The 17,469-nt window shown below is 37.4% G+C and overlaps 1 protein-coding gene across 16 annotated transcripts in view; it reads right to left on the reverse strand.

The window, feature by feature from the left end:
- Positions 1-2,099: 2,099 nt before the first annotated feature.
- The window catches only part of PDLIM5 (PDZ and LIM domain 5), a 196,684-nt gene continuing 181,314 nt past the window's right edge, over positions 2,100-17,469 (reverse strand). For all 16 annotated transcript variants that reach the window (XM_070614275.1, XM_070614280.1, XM_070614282.1 and 13 more), the window contains 4 exons: positions 11,523-11,703; positions 9,014-9,134; positions 6,762-6,877; positions 2,100-5,377 (listed from right to left, as the gene is read on the reverse strand). In XM_070614275.1, the coding sequence (XP_070470376.1) occupies positions 5,288-5,377; positions 6,762-6,877; positions 9,014-9,134; positions 11,523-11,703 (508 nt within the window). In that variant the 3' untranslated portion in view covers positions 2,100-5,287. The remainder of the gene's footprint in view (positions 5,378-6,761; positions 6,878-9,013; positions 9,135-11,522; positions 11,704-17,469) is intronic.

Below are 17,469 nucleotides of genomic sequence, written 5' to 3' on the forward strand. Positions count from 1 at the left end.
AAGAAAAAAGGAAAGAAAAAACAAACCTAAGTATATTTGAACTAGAGAGCAAATATGACAATTTAGAACATGAAGATGAAAAACTAATTTGGAACCCAATCATTAAACAGAAAACTTTGTCCTTTGAAACATGGATGCATTAGGGACCACGTCAATCAGTTCACGGAGCTGGCACAGAAGTCGTTTTCCTTGGGAACTATATTTGCCTGAAGAGAAAGTGAAAAATTATACTCTCTGTGAATTCTAAATTGTTTAATTTTTCTCCCTGAGGTCAGTGATCAGTGGTTTTCTGACATGGAAATGTTTTATTCTTCTACACTAAGCAACGGCTCCAAGTTTCATTGTATGTGATTACACGCAGTCACAGACATAGGAGAAAAATTTCCTTCTTGGCAAACTTGCCTTTAATAGGGCTCCCTCAGTGCTCTGCCATTAGTGCCAATCACCAAGCACTAAGCACGCCATGCTTTTCCCCAACTCTGTGTTCAAGGTGTGGAGGCCACACCTTTCTTATTAATCATTGATGTAATCTTGCCACCTACTCAGACAGCTCCTAAATCACTGACTAAAGAGCAAAAGGTCAGTAATATAATACCATAGACGACTGAGTTGTTCTAAATTCTCTTCATAAAGCGAACAGTTGAACGAATCAGACACTTGCCACATTGAAAACACTATGCATGTCTCCTAAGTATGATAAACACACAGGCGACTTTTGACTTTTGGGGGGAAAGGGATTCTTTCACAAACGTTTGGGCTTCGTGCTTCTTGACTTAAATGCTCTCATTCATAAGAACAACACAGAACTGCATCAGTCTGCGACTTCTCTTGGGCAGCCATGGGTCCCGGCCCCTTTCCTCTGTTAAATTTTAAATACTGCAAAGGAACCATTTTCCCTGTGAGGCTCCCACACTTGGGATGAAACCTCCTCTGCGGAATTTTGGCACCCTATTAATTAGCAGTTATGAGTGGGAGCTGCTCTCTCTCAGCAACTCCTATTCTGCCATCAGTCAAGTGTGATTCTGTAATAAATTCCCACGAAGCAAACTATTTCTGGTAATTCTCCCTAATTAACACCAGGCCCGCTAATAATACATCAGTCTCTACGTGTTTCTGATATAACCAAGATCTTGTCTGAGAGTACTCCAAGAGGGAAACCGCCAACCTAAATTAAGCTTTTGCTGGCAAAAAGGATTTTATATATAGTTCTGTAAGAAAACCTTTGATAATCTTATACTGGGGAGGTTTTGAGCAGAAAGCATTGAATGACAGCGAGGCTTGTTCAGGTCTGAGCACTGAATGGGGGTTTACTGTGAACACACGCTGTTGAGTCTTACGCCTATAAATCTTGTCCTGGATTACTGTTTCTTAACGAAGGAATGACAGATCTCTTATTTTGTCGGTGCATTTTAATGTGCAATGACGTGATTGATAGAAACCAAACAGCAGCTATTAAAATGTCAGATGCCGACTTGATGCTCTTATAAGTTTGGCTTCTGGAGTTTAATATACTGTGAGCAAATAGACTTGAATTTTTGTTTTATTTCCAATATATAGTCTGCAACAGAAACATTTCCTCTTAACTTTATACAGTTGGGAAAAAATCTTACTCAAGTCAATAAACAAACGAGGAATAGGTGGGCCGACCTAGTTACAGAAAAGTGAGCTAATGAGATCAGGATGAGTTAAGCAGGAAGTAACATACTGTGGCCAACGAAAAATGTAGACGGGGACTTAGGTTGTTTGAATACGATATACAATATATTGCTTGATATAACAGGTTATTCCAATGAATAATTTCAGCAACAAATATTTTTTAAAAGACAATAGAGCTTATTTATCTATTAATTCACAAAGATTTATTGTGTACCTATTACATGAAGAACATAAAAATGAATTAAAGTAGAATAAATGTGGCAGTATTTTCAAATGTGTTTTTTCTGAGACATTTTGATAAGCAAAGGTCATAGAAGACGGAGTCTTCTAAGAATAATTCCTCTCATCCTATTCTGTGAACATGACTTCTTCCCATGATGACTTCATGGAAACTACCGGCTACCAATCCCCTGCCCCCCAAAAACACCCCAGGAGAGCTCGGGTACATCACTGCAGCCGTTTATTTATTATGTGTACATCAAGGCGTTACTATACTGATTATATTTCTCATGTGGTTTTTAATTAGAAAATGTATCCAAAAGCAATACAGCACAGACAGATACAAACCTAAAAACTTAAAGAAACAGAAGACAGAGATTAATATTAATGATACATTGAGAATCCAAACCCAATACCCTACATCTGGGGGATGGAGGGGCACAAACTGAAGCCACATTAGATTTGCGTAACACGAGTCAGTACATTTTCCCTTCCCTGATGTCTGAAAAGCCTCTCCTTCCAATAGGGATGACCAAACTCCAAACATCACAAAAATTACCAGAACACAAGATTCACACTTGAGCAGGGGGAGGCGGGAATTATTGTCTATAAAACTGGTTCTCATATAGTCCCCTTGAAAATGGTACCAAGAACACATTTCTGTTGTAGATAATTTTTAAATATAACGCTGCACTAATATTTTCAAGATTTAAACTCTTATTTTTATTTATCGTAATACTGTGATCAAATGATTAGGTTTTAGTTTTTGACTCTAAATGTAACGTGAATCAGTAGGAAACATGTATGCTGCTGCAAGCATAAGCAGGGAGCATCACTCTTAGGCTGCTACCTTAGCGGGCAACATTCAGTCCTTGCAAGTCTAGAGAAATGTTCTAAATCTCAACCTATCACTGAATTTGGAAATTGAGAAATCCAGGTAGGGGGTGTTTAAGAGTCACGTACTGTGATTTTAATCCATATCATACTGAGTACAGCACTCCAAAATATACATCCAGAGAGACTAAAAGTAAATGCTCTATAGCAAAGAGGTAATAATTAGAAAAATACTACTGACATGGAATATTTATAATAAGAAAAATAAATACTCAGGGAGCTCACCAGAAGAATAAAGTGCTCTGCCAGTTATTAAAAGATTAATGCTGGTGTATTGAATATGGTGTTCCCCACTGGAAAATACAGAGATTCTTCTGGGTTATAATCAGTATGTGTTTCACAGGATTAACTGGTTTGGAGCAGATAAAGCTTTGCCACAGAAGAGGAGGACAAAGCGCAAAGACAAAATGATAAATTAGGAAGCAACGTTACCCTTTTAGGGATAAAATTTAGAGAAATGCAACATTACGCTCCACAAATAATACATAGAAAAGTCTAATAAAAATGATATCCTTAATGTAAGATAATTTTGTAAGAAATCCAGGTCAAATAAAATTCTTTGAAGGAAATACCCAAATGCCATTGACTTATCAAATACTATCTTGGCATATAATCTATAAAGGCAAAACTAAATAACAAAAAAAAAATCTCTACCACACCAAAACAAAACCCCCAACTTCTTTTATTATTGTATAAGCAACAGACTGACACTGAGACACGTGACAGTCCACGTCAGCCAGCACGTCTTCCCAGGGTGCTTTCAGCAGCAATGAGAAATAACGCACGATTCAGTCCCAGCACTTCAAAAACACCGTCCTGCCTCCCTCCACAACGGAGGGGAGGCGGGAGCTGGGATTGCCACTGGTGACGCATTCACTTTGCCACTTTGAGAAGGGGGACACCTTCTCATTCCTTTATCCCCAGTTAACTATTATCTGCATATAATATTAATCTGCTAGACCATAAATTAACAGCTTTCAGGATAGATGCCTTGGGAAGTTCTTAGGGAGGTTAAACAAATAGCTTAGCTAAGCCCTCCCTCCACAACAAACACGCACACAATGGAGGTGAAAGGTCACTGAGGATGGGGCAGGAAGGACCTGGGGCTCTGTCTCAACTTTAAAAGCACCTTGCCCCAAACAGATTTAAATTATAACTCAGTGCGATCCTGGGCTTTCATCCATTCTGGAAACAAAGAGAAAACTATCAAATGCCACCATCTCTTTTCTCACTGGGCAAACAGGATCCGTGATTTTGCCATAATTGTTTTTCTGTCTTCATGTGGTTATCTACATAACTTTTCTCCTCCAATGAAGAAAAGAAATAATGGGCCAGTCTGAGTTATTAATCATATTCCCCTCTCAGACGACCAAACCCCTGTGAAGAAAACTTTCCAAACTCGGTGATCACATTCAGGAAGTGGTTCACTTATTACTGAGAGAGAAGGACCAAAAACAAAATCTAGATTTTATCATATCCCCAAGCCCATCTTTTATTTTTCTAATGTAGAATCAAAGAAAAAGAATTATTCTGCAAAGAGAGCTCTCAAACCTTCATCGGTCAGTACATAACTCTGAAACTCATCTAACGGATTCACTGTCCAAAAAGGGGGAATTTTTAAAACTTCTGGATCCAATCCTCTGATTGACCATAATTCCCAACCACATTCTTTTCTACTTATTCTCTTTAAAGAGAGAGAAAACTGTCAGAGTCCAAAGTCATTCAATTAGCTCTTTATCGCAACATGAGGGAAGGGAAAACATTTAAATGGAGTTCGACTAATACAGGTGATAAAACATACACAATGAATAGAAACATCCGTATTTTAGTAAAAAGCAAAAATTTGAGATTTATAAGCTATATGGTGGCTTTTTAGGGGAGGGGGATGAGAGAAAAATATAACATCTCTTATTAACATGACACATTTTGATCAAAAATCTCATTGTCCTTTCCTACTGGAATGATCAACTGTAAAACAAAAACAAAATGTACACACAATGTTTAAAAAACTGACACCTACCACTGGTAAAATTCTCTGTTTAAATTCCTATTTACTGCTATAAAGATAAACACCATTTAAAAAAAAATACTACGTTTCACTTATTGATAAAGTGTAAGGCATCTTCATTGCCTTTTACAGATTTGCTCATCACTACCTAACAAGGAAAGAAAGTATAATTATTTCAGCATAGAGGTTGGAGGTTTTTATTCTAAAATTTAATTCTTCATTAATTAATTCTAAGATGAATTTAATAGTCAACCAGGAAGTTGATTTTTATAAAAGTTATTTTATGGGCAGAAAATACAGAAAAAAGTAATAATAAAAGCCAAACTGTCTCTTTACTTTACAAAGCCAAATACTTCCTCATAGACTTGGTTTTTAAAGCTGGAATTCATCCCTTCAGGGCCACTATTATTTTTCAAAATTCCATATAAATATTAAATCTAAAAACTAATTTGTAATTTTAATTCTCCTCTTTCTCTTTAAATTTCTTCTCATCTCCTGAACTGTTGACTTTCAAAAATTCACAGAATGAGCATGTTTCTTGCAAAGTGGCTTGTCCTTCTTGGAGAAAAAGGTCTGACCTTCCAAACTTTCACAACATACCTGAAAAAGAAGCATTATTCAAGGGAATATCATTATTTTATCACTTATACACAAGAAGGGGAAAATGATTTTTCACCCAACAGACAATATGACAAATCACTTCAGTTGGCTGTATTAGACACCTAAGCATTTCACAGTTACTACGATATTTCATGTAACCCTTCAAAAGCAAGAATGAATGACTTTTTCCTGGAATGCACTCTAATTTATTTAAGTCACTGATCATTATTTTTCTTTACTGGGAGTGAAGCACTTAGCCCTAATGAAAAAATTAACACATAAAGAGGTCACATTAAATATAATTTCTGTTCCCAAATTCTAATCAATGCTTTAAATCTGCCTCCTGTTGTAGAGAGCCAAAGCATTCAAAAAGAAAACACAATGTGGCTTTGCCAAATGTTCCCAAGCCCCCAAATACACAGGTACAGGATACCTGAGATTTCTTTTTAATTAATTTCTTTGTTTCTTAGAGTGAAAACCCTGGTCAACATCTGGTTGCCGGATGATTACACAGTCAGTTAACTATCCACTTTTATGTCTTCTTGTCTCTCCTACTGCCTTTGTTAATTATAATGCTCGTGAGCAGCTCTACCAGAGAAAGAAGGCAAATCCACTAAAAGCTGTTACTTTTTATGGATTTTACAAAGTCCAAGAGATGGATGAGATAAATAATGGTAACGTTTGGGGAAATCATTCAACTTCAATTAACATGACTTTTTTCCTGTCATACAATGAGTATTGAAAAATATTAGATTAACTCTAATAAAAAAATAAAACATCTAAACAGAGTAACTTTACTGGATATTTACTTTCTAAATTAAAAAATACACATCTTAGGTTAATGTTAATCTCTGAATCTATCATTATATTAAAAATAAAACCAAAAATATTAAAGTATCAAATGAAGTAGGTAAATATATTACTATATATTTATTATAGTCTCAAAAAGAAAAGAATATTCATGGACTATTGCTAAGGAAGGAAATGGATCAACATACAATTTACTTCCAGTGTTTATTCAATAATAGATTTTTATAATTGTTTATCTCTATTTCAAGAATTACATATGTTTCCAAAAATTACTAAAACATTCCAATAAAACAGTTTTAAAAAAAGTAAAGGACTTTTCTGTTTTAAGAAATATATAGCTTCTCCTTATAAACAAAAATGTATTAAAAATAGGATTTTCTCTAAAGGGGTAGGCATCTTATTCTGCACCAAATAATTTCAAAAGGCGCCAAAAATTCTCATAAACAACTTTCACAATCACTGTAGAAATATTTTTAGGTTTGAAGGACTGAAAGATACTGTTATTGCCACTTCATGGTTAGGCTAGAACGGGCCACACTAAGCCACTTTAATCTGGAAATAGGAGTTTACTTACTGAGCACACGAAGCAAGTGTCATGCCAGGTAGAGCCCAGAGCTTCCAGAAACATGTCGCCAGCTTCTATGGGAAACTCACACCCACGGCATATGGTACCAAAGAGGGCGTAGTAATCTGCAATGGGGGCAGGGGTGTGGGAGACATAATGTAAACACGGCAAAGCTTTAGAATGATAGTTCCTAGAAAGCAGCCACAACTTAGAATTAAGGGAGGTGATGAGGGTAAAGTTAGTAGTAACTGGAAAACTTTCAGATGGCGTAATATTTGGTTTGAGATATATGTACAGCATATTTCAGGTTACCCCGGTAAGCGTTATTTACACAACTTAACATCTTTTATTATATTTTTCCATTTTTCTCATTTCTCTCCAACTACTTAAACACCCAAATACATATGAAGAACAACACTCTTCGATAAGTTAACAACAGATATGACTGTTTCAACAAAATACAAGAGAACTTCCAATAACTAGCAACAATAAGGTTAATGAACTTAAGTCAAGAAGAAATATCTGATTTTAGCAAATTTCACAGTGAATCTGACCTGGTAAGGGGAAAAAAAAGTCACAGGAAACTTCCATGAATAAGTGCCATGACTGAGTTTCTAGCTGGACTGTAACACAACAGTATTAGCCACTTTTTTTGTTTGCTGTATTTTCTTTTCAATTTTATGACTTTATGCTGAAAATCCTTAACCAGAGAACACCACTTACTAGACACAGATCACAGGTTTATAAAATACTAATAGGATTTCCTTCTGAAGAAAGCAGTTTTGACAGGACGTTTCTTTACTATTACTCAATTAGAACTCATCAGCATTTTTATTTTCTTTTTTGTGGCTACTCTCACTACTTGTGTTACTCATGGGCCGCCAAAGTGGAACATGCGAACTTAACCACTGTGCCATCAGGCTGGTTTCAATTTTCAGTTTTAAAAAATATGACTTCTTAGGCTACATTAAATGTGATACTAAGGCTAGATAGGTTATATGTGTTTTGGCTAGATAGAGGCTATCTGCCAGTTAGCCAAAAGGTCTTGCAAAGCTTCTAAAACAAACAGCTCTTTCTTAAAAGAATTAAGTGAATTACAAAATGTGAAATATTCTGGTTGAATCAGGGTAGGTAACTTGTAGCCAGCCTGTCCCAAAATGGCCCATGGGATAGTTCACTGGAATTTCCATAGGGTTTCCTGGGATCTGGTATGGCATAGATCTAGACTGGCCCTAACTAAGGAGCTAAAAGAAACGTGAAAATAAGAAAATATTGAATGGGCAAAGAGGGGTTGAGGGATTTTCAATTTTTTTTTTTTTTTTTTTTTTTTTTGGTGAGGAAGAGTGGCCCTGAGCTAACATTGGTGCCAATCTTCCTCTATTTCGTATAAGGGATGCCGCCACAGCATGGCTCAATGAGCATGTGTGTAGGTCTGCGCCCAGGAGCTGAACCTATGAACCCTGGGCCACTGAAGCAGAGTGCGTGAACTTAACTGTGGTGCCACTGAGCCAGCCCCTAATTTTCAATTTTGAATCTCAAGGTAGAACAACAATAAAACTCCACAGTGGGAAAGCAGCGGTAGCGAGGTGGGGCATGATAAAGGAAAAATATTTTATTTTTTGAACTAGATCTGCATGGTAGTAATATCTAAGTAAGGGTAATATTAACAAATAAGTGTTATGAAAGGTCACTTACAGCCTTTGGGAAGGAAAAGGAAATGTTCAGAGGTTAGGTAATAAGACAAATGTAGTAGTCTGGTCCTTAGAGCCTAGTTTATTAAAAACAATTTCACCAAGAAGCAATCCATGCCAGAATTACCCTCTCATTCAGGAACAGTAACAAAGGATTTCCAATTTATTGTCAAGACAGTTGCTCTAAAGAGAAATCAATATCCTGTTCAAAAGTTGAACATTTCTCATGTTTATAACCACTGAAAATTCACTAATGGAGTGTAAGAGATGGCTTCAACCTGCACGATTTGGTAGAATTTATATCCATAAATTATTGGAATTCAAGCAACATATTTTTCTAAGTAATGCTTACATGCTCACTTCTCTTAATGACGTTGGGAACATGTTTTGACAAAGTCACATAAAAATTTTACATAGTTTTTTGCTATATATTTAGACTAACATTAAATGCTCCTAAGATAATTAGGGAAACTATTTTGCCTAGTATTTCCTTTGAACTTTATAGCAATATAAGGGTTAATGTTTTATCTTTATTCAAAATGTAAGAAACGAACGGCTTCAGGACCTTACCAGTCTCACAGTAGGGTTCGCCATCCTCCAAGTGGAAAACATTGTTACGGATGGGTTTTCCACAGGCCACACACACGAAACAGGAAACATGCCAAGTTTGTTTCAAGGCATTGATGACTTCCTGTTACAGAAAGGTAATTGGATGTAAAGAAAGAAGACAATACACCAGTGCTTATTCTACTAATGGGACCAATATACCCTTTTAAAGGGACCCAAAGTAGACACACAGGCTGTGTCTTTGCCTTGAGCTTTTCATCTAAGTAACAGGAGATACTTAACGAGAGACTCACCAATCATCTAAACTGATGCACTATATAATAGTAAACTTATTTAAAGAATGATTACTGTGGTATTTAAACATTATACATGTGGTAAATAAAGTAAGCTGCAACACATTCTGCTTTCTCTCAAAAGGGTGTCAGGAAACATTAACTTATAAAGGTTTCATAGTTATATCTTGAAAATGTCATGGAGGAAGGGCAAAACATTTAAAAACTAAAACAAACCTATACTTTGGTGCATTATGGAAGCAATAACATAATCAGTGTAATCCAATCAGCTTAACACGTGTTTAGATTTGGGAAACCAGCTGTGACTGCACTAAGCACACGCTCAAATGAGTGTCTAAAATTTGAACCATAACGCATGGATTCCAGTCAACAACGGCCCTATGGGTAAACAGACCAAGCTTCAAAGACTTGGGCCAGATTTTAATTAGGAAAAGAAGTTTTGGGAAGTTGATTTTGCAAGGAATCATTTCTTTAGGTTGAGAGAGATGGAGCCATTAAAAATCATTTTGAAGAATAGTTAATAAATTATTTCCATAACATTTATTACAAAAAAAGAGGATGCTATACATAAAGTATGGTTACAATTTTCTAAATGAATTACTTACAAAGAGCAAACTGGAAGAAAATACATCCTAAGGTTAACAGGAATTATCTGGGATTGGTAAATGTATAGGTCATTTTAATTTTATTCTTTACATTTTTTGTATTTTCTAATTGTTGTAGAGTGAAATATTTTCTTTTATAATAAAAAAATCATCAAAAGAAAATAAAGTGATATGCAATAAGTCATTAGCTAAAGAAAATGCCATAGTTCACTACTAAAGGACAAGAGGAAGAAATGACAGTTGTGCAGATCCGAAAAGATCACCATGAACATGTACAACAAACGTACAGTGAGTCCAATCATTTCCCAAGGCTTCCAGAATGCACTTCCTTTCTATCCTCGAGAAGATTACCATGCCTTCTTCAGTAGGCAAGCAAACCACCAGAACACAATCCAGAGAATCTGTCCCTTCAGTGAAGTTCTGGTCTATCTCTAAAGCAATGAGCTAAGGCCCACTTCCTAGACCCTCATTTGCTTCTAAGAGGTTTACCTGACTTTGTTTTACTAATTACTCTAGAATCCACAGAAAACTTTTATATACTAAAACAGTATTAATATATATTCTACTTATGAATTATTTGTCATTTGGGAAGGAACAGCCTGAATTATTCTACTCTTTTGTTACCAACATGTTGTACAAATTAATAATACAGAAATATTTCATGTGGTGTATTTATAATTTAAGTGTCCTCAAAGTTTTGGACCCATTTAAAGATGGGTCCTAATTTCTAAAATTAAGACTACTCAATAATTCATACTAACTTTTCTCTCAACTGATATGAATTAGAGTTTCATTATTATATTTTCATATTGAGAATATTACAATTCAGCAATACCATTTTCAACTTCTGTATGAGTTTTGTATGAGACCATGCATTTTTGGCTGCTTCTAAAAAAAAAAATTCCAACTCCTGGTCACCCATAGGAAATGCCTAACCCTTACTTTGTAGATGCAAACTGGGTATTCCAGAGCAGGAAATTCATTCATTCATCATTATTTATTATGATTCTGACTCCTAAATGACTTCCTTCTTGCAAAAAAAAAAAAAAAGGTGTGGTTTGATTATTTTTCTATCACATGTACACTCTCATAAAACTGAGGTTATATTTTTAAACATTATATGCATTCAAGAAAAATATCACTTATAAGCCTCATGTTTTATGTATTTCATGAGATCTGTGCCCTGTGCCTGAACTCTGACAAATGGGGGAACGCTGCTCTTATAAAAGCTATGGAATTTAATTTAAAACAGTGGAGGTGTCAGTTCTGAGAACTCTGATGTGTGTGGTCCTGTGCGACCTCCTCATTCCTGAGCAAACAGGGTCCTGTTGAGGTGGCACACCCGCAGTAAATTATTTTTTCCCCACAGTGGTTAGACTTTCACTAGACAAACCAGCCCTCAGTAAGACAAAACCAAAGACAACTTAACCCCAGGAGTCCGATATACTTCGACAGAGGTCTATTTAGTTTTGCTTTACAATAATAAACAGTGATGAAAGCAGAGAGGGAATCAAGCAAGAAGAAAATAAAAAGTAAAAATGATGGAAGGGTTTCATAACAAAAAATTATCCTGCATGAAAACTCACTCAGAATAAAAAGGTTTCCAATACTTACTCCAAGGATCTTCCTTTGGCATCGACCACATTCAGGAGCAAAGAACTTCTCATAGCAGAGCTCACAATACAGGGCTCCCTTCTCCTCCACAAATCCAATGTAGGCCATCGTATTTTTGCAGTGCGCACAGTTAAATTCTTCCGGGTGCCAAGATTTCCCCAGTGCCACCAGGTATGGTCCCCTGCCGAAGAAAGAGATCAAGTTGGCTCAGGAACAAAAGTTTGTAAAGTGAGCCTGCATAGGACTTCTTTTATGAATGTCCAAACAATTACATACTTGCTCAATTCTCCTTCTCGAGGAGTGAACACATGGGTGCAGTCAATTCACACAGGAACTCTCTGTGCGTTTATGTGAAGAGAAAGGGCAGAGGAGTCAGAGCGCCTAAGGGATTCCTTCAAGAAAGGTCAGCGCCTCCACTTCTTTCTGTCTTCAAAGAGCTGGTGGTTACGTTTTTTGAGCTGCAGTGAGTGATTCTGTCTGTGTCATGAGTATGACTGCGAATGAGGATGTTAACTTGGACAGAAAATGAAGTCACCAGAAAAAAATATATGGCTTATGGAGACCAGAATTTAACATTTTTATAAAATAAACAAAGGAAAAATTTCAATTTGGTAATGTCAGAGGCTTAAAAACAGTAATAATTATTACCTGAGAAAAAATCCTAGTTAACTTCTCTTCCCCACACAAGGTTTCATATACTTATTTCTCAACTTCATTAAACCCGTCAAATCCTCACCCTCCAAAATGACTACAGAAACTGTAAACTGGATATTAGAGATCGTCTGAAGCTACTTAGAAAGGTTTTATTGAATTCAAACATGACTGACTCTTAATGTACATTTGTATCAAGGTAACGCATTTGTTAAGAGATTTTTTTCCATTAAATACTATACAGTCAGGAACTGATAAGATGGGTTTGGTTTGCTTGACAGGAATCCATTACGAAGCCTTATCTAGTCAGGCAGCCTGCGGAGATGAAGAGTGTAGCCTCGGCAACATACTTTTCAGTAGCTACATCTCATTAATTGTTATTCACAGAGTGGCTTTACCTCCAAGGTACTTTTACACTTATCTAATTTGTCCCTGCAGCACTCCTGTGAGACAGACCAGGGCAGTTTTTATGAACTCCGTTTAACAGACGGAGAAGCTGAGATACGGAACGTTCAAAAGATATGACACGTATCATCAAACCCCTGAGTGAGTGAAGGCCAGAAGCTGACTTTCCTGATTCTAGCATGCTGCTCTAGTCAACCGGCACTGTCTCTGACCTCATGACCACCACTGATCCTCACTGAGTGACCACAGGCTAAGTGTTCGTAAGCCTTGGATGCCTGACTTCTAGGCAGATGTTAACAGGAAAAGTCACAGTAATGAGCATCACAAAGTCAAAGCATTTTTTAGTCTTTGACAATAAACAGTCTTTGGTATTCAGCACCTATTTCCCACTGGGAAATTCCTTGCAAATACATTGATATTTACTCAGAACCAGCACCTAATTCTGCAAGAGTCAAGAAGGCAGAAAGGCTCTTGACGAATGATGAAAACGTGTTCTGTGTGGTCCAAGACGGTGTTTGCTAGCCCCTGTTTTTGTTAACTTGTTTCTTATTAATAATATGATGTCATTTTGTATGAGCTAGTGCATGCAGCTCTCTAAGCATTTAAGACAAGTAGTTTATTATTACTTTTTAAATGTCAGGGTGCTATAGTTTTATTATCACTAACAAGGAATGCCTTTGTTAACCAATTCCTGCCAGGAAAAAAAAATGGCGACAGGTCACCTGTTCTGTAACCAAGTATGTTCCATTCGGCAGGTTGTCCCTCAATTTTTAACTGGTTTATAAATAACAGTCCTACTTAACAAGTGCCTTCATTTCATTTCCTCAGTATATATCTGGCAAGTACTCTACCTTCAGAGATAAACTAAGGAGTCACAATGCTCAAAGATAGACAACTTTTAAAGAGTGCTCTGAGCTCTTCCACCAGGTGGGTATCTGGTTATACAGGCTTGAAAAATCTGCCAGGCTAACTTTACTGTGACTGTAACAAAGAGTGTGGTAGAACTCGGGGATTTTATGCTGCCATTTGTCTTGGACATTAGGGTAGATTCAAAACAATTTACTGGGTGAATTTTTTATTAGGGCCTATCTTCAGCCATCCATAAGGTTAGATGGCCCCTTGAGGCAGTGTCCTTATTTAGCTTTTTTTTTTCTCCTTCTTCTCTCCAAAGCCCCCCGGTACATAGCTGTATATTTTAGTTGTAGGTCCTTCTAGTTATGGTATGTGGGATGCTGCTTCAGCATGGCTTGATGAGCGGCGCTAGGCATGCACCCAGGATCCGAACCAGCGAAACCCTGGACTGCCGAAGCAGAGTAAGCAAACTTAATCACTCGGCCACAGGGCCGGCCCCCTTATTTAGCTTTTCAGTTTGCAAATTAAGTCAATGCAACCTCAAACTTCACATTCTGTTAAAGCGTTAAGTATTGGTACGCACTTGGAGTAAAGAGCTTCACTCCTGGAACATGTCTATCACTGTTAGCAAACATTTAACAAAGTTCATCTGAGAAAAAAAAGACATTTAAAAACAATGACACACAATCCATTTTCCAGATTTCCTAAAATATGTGTTTAGCGCAAGTCAGACCCACAGAGAACCAGGTTCTGCGATCACACATATTGGGCTGCCCCAGTCCACAGAGTATTCCTGTAGTGCCCAGCACTCGGTGTGACACATGAGTCTGCAGGGCCACTTGTCACAGGAAACAGCTCTACAACAGTCCCCCCGCCCTGCCTGCAACTCAGGGTCAGTTTCACATGGACTCCTTGGAGAAATTCCTTGCAGGTTTTTGTAACCAGAATAGTTTTGCTTCTTTTGAGCAATGCGTTTATTTTTATCTCATTGTATAGTAAATTGGAAAATTAACTTTCCTTTTTTGTTGATCATTAGAAGGCCTAAAGACAAATTTAGTCTAACCAAAGGCAAATATGCACGTCACTGCAGGTTTTGTCCAGTCTCAATGACAAATTTTTGTCCAGTCTTCATTTTTAATGGTTCCATCCACGATTTTCATTCTTCTTGTGCTCCCTTTTGTAATTTAGATTTTCTTACATTTCATGTATTCTTAAGTGTTTTTAAAAGCTTTCTAGAATAGAGTCCACTGAAAATAAAAACGATCATCCACTGAAAGGATAACTTTAAGATATTTCCTTAATTTCTTTATCAGATTTGAATAGTGAAAGGTCTTAACGATAGTGAAGAAACTCCCTCTGCACCTTTCAAAGGGGAGTTGAAAATGACCCTTGCTCCGGCCAGATCTTTCTCAAACACACACGCTCAGTGCTGATACTGGCTTAACTTGACACTCCTTGGCTGCGCTGAGAACATCTTTCCTCATCAATGCCCTCGAAGTTCTGTGCAGATTAGACAATAAAATCTCTTACATATAACAAAGTACTGTCTTCTGTGTGTCAGCAGAGACTAATTTAACAAATTCATTAACACAGGATTAACACTGAAGAAGTTCTTCTTGTTCCAGGCAGGCTTGGGTTTCCATTTGTGAAGTGGGACAGGCTTGGATAACTGCGAAGTGGAATTAAGCATTCAGCTCCCTCTTAGAGCACCGTGCGCCCTATGAGCCCTCACTAAATACTCGTTGACTGACAAGAGAAGAGAGGGAGAGAGTAAAGGCACTGATTGGCTGAGAGAGAGGAGCTGTGGCATGAAACATTTACCCTGCTTATCTTCTGTGAGACTTATGCCAAAAAGCAAAAAGAAGAAAGGTAAGGAAGGATGCCAAGGAAGAGTTAAGAGGAGAAGAAAAGCTTACAAGCAGTCAGGAAGTGAAAGGCACTGCAAATTTCCACAGGCCCAATCTAACAGGGATTCAGCTTCAGAATCAAATGCTGACTCTTCGCTTCCCTTTGTTAGTTAATTCTCACCACAATCCTCAGTGATGGAAATTAACTCTATAAATAGATGAAGAAAACACAGGAGAAGTTAGCCAACTTTCCTAGATCATGTGGATGACCAACTGTAAGGCTGGAATCCTCCAGGGCCCAGCCACTACAGATTAAAATATTATTCAACCAAAAGCCACTGCATCAATACAAGTTAAAAACAAAAAAAGAAGTTACAAGATCAAAAGAAGTTAATCAACAAAAGTTAAAAACAAAGCCATGTAGGAAAGAACTCACCTGCTCAAAAACAAATATGGAATCTGATATTCTACTTAACTAGATATAATAAATAACAAACACGTATAAGCCAGTTTTATGATAGTCAACTTGTAGGAAGGGCCTGGCATGAGCGAACAGTTCAAGAATGGAGTGAAATAGAAAAGACTACTGGGAGAAATTGCACACACAGTCACAAATATACACAAAGACACGTGAGGAAGAGAGGAGAGTAACACACAGTGACTATCTTTCAAGATTTACAATATTTGAAATTAGAAATATTAAGAATCCTTCCTAAAATTTAGAAACACCATATTTTTGACACCCTTAATTTTTCACTTCTAGTGGATTATGCCCAAACTTTCCAATTTGGAACATTAAAAAATATAGTTCTCCTTTCACTGAGTATCATCTTTAATTCCTAGCTTCTTAAAACACTGCATTTAAAAGGTTGTGAGGCCAACTATAGCTTTTTATTTAAAGGCACAAATGACTTGCTCCTCAAGAATAAATGCACAGGTGAAATGAGCCCAAACAATAGTCAACAAAAAGAACAAGTTCTAAAAAAGGTAACATTAATTGATAATTTTAAAAAAAGCTTATTAGAGACAATTACAGTCAGTTCTTTATATTGAGTTTATTATAAAATCAGAAAAGCAGGAGAAATGCGATTCTATATAATAAGACAAGTGGGATATAATTTCACCTTGGCAAGACTAACATCACACATTCCTCCAAATATTTTTAAAAAGTTCACTCATCAACTGGACAAATATTTACTAAATGCAGTGATATGTGCCAGGCACTGTTCTAGGAGCAGAGAACGTGGCAAGAAACAAAGGCAGAAAAAGCCGTGCACACGTGGAACTTACATTCTAGTATGCGGGAGAGAAACAACCAATAAGAGAAATGAATAAAGTATCTGGTATGTTAGAGGTCAAGTGCTGGGGAGAAAAATGAAGCAGACAGGGGAGATGGGGCGACTGCAGGGGGAGGGGTGGGAGGATTTAAATAGGGTGGCCAGGGCCCCCTTGATATTTGAGTAAGGATCTGAAGGAGGTGAAGGTGAGCTCTGCGTAAACCTAGGGGAAGAGAATCCGGGAAAAGGGAACAGCAAGTGAAGGGGCCTGATGAAGGGGACCGGGGTATTCAAGAACCAGCAAGAAGGCCAGTGTGTCTGGAGTAGAGGGAACAAGGGAGAAATGAGCCAGCAATAAGAATAGAGAAATAAGGAGGTGGGGGGAGGGGAACTGTCAGGGCCTTTAGGCCATTGTGAGGATTCTGGCTTCTACCAAAAGCGAAGCCGTTACAGCATTTCAAGCAAAAGAGTAACATGATCTGATTTATGTTTTATTGGGATTACTCTAGCTACTGTGTTGATAATAGACAGGGAGAGGGCAAAGGCAGAAGCAGATAAATTAGTTAGGAAACTACTCCATTATCCCAGGTGAGAAATGACAGTGGCTTGGATTGGGGTGGCAGTCTTAGAAACAGTGAGAAGTGTTCAAATTCTGGATGTATCTACAAGTTTAGAGCCAAAAGGATGTGTTGATAGATCACATGAGTTCTGAGCAATTGAGAAAATAGAGCTACCACTAACCGAGAAGGGGAAGACAGGGAGAAGAGAAGGTTTGGTAAGTAGAGTTCTAATACGGCCCCCAAGATTCCTGCCCTCTGTGTACATGGGCTGTGTAATTCCCTCCCCTTGAACCTGGGTGGGACCTGTGAATATGATGGGATATCACTCTGTGATTAGATTACTTCACGTGGCAAA

This window comes from Equus przewalskii, chromosome 3 (assembly GCF_037783145.1).
Source record: "Equus przewalskii isolate Varuska chromosome 3, EquPr2, whole genome shotgun sequence".
In the NCBI taxonomy this organism is placed as follows: domain Eukaryota; kingdom Metazoa; phylum Chordata; class Mammalia; order Perissodactyla; family Equidae; genus Equus; species Equus przewalskii.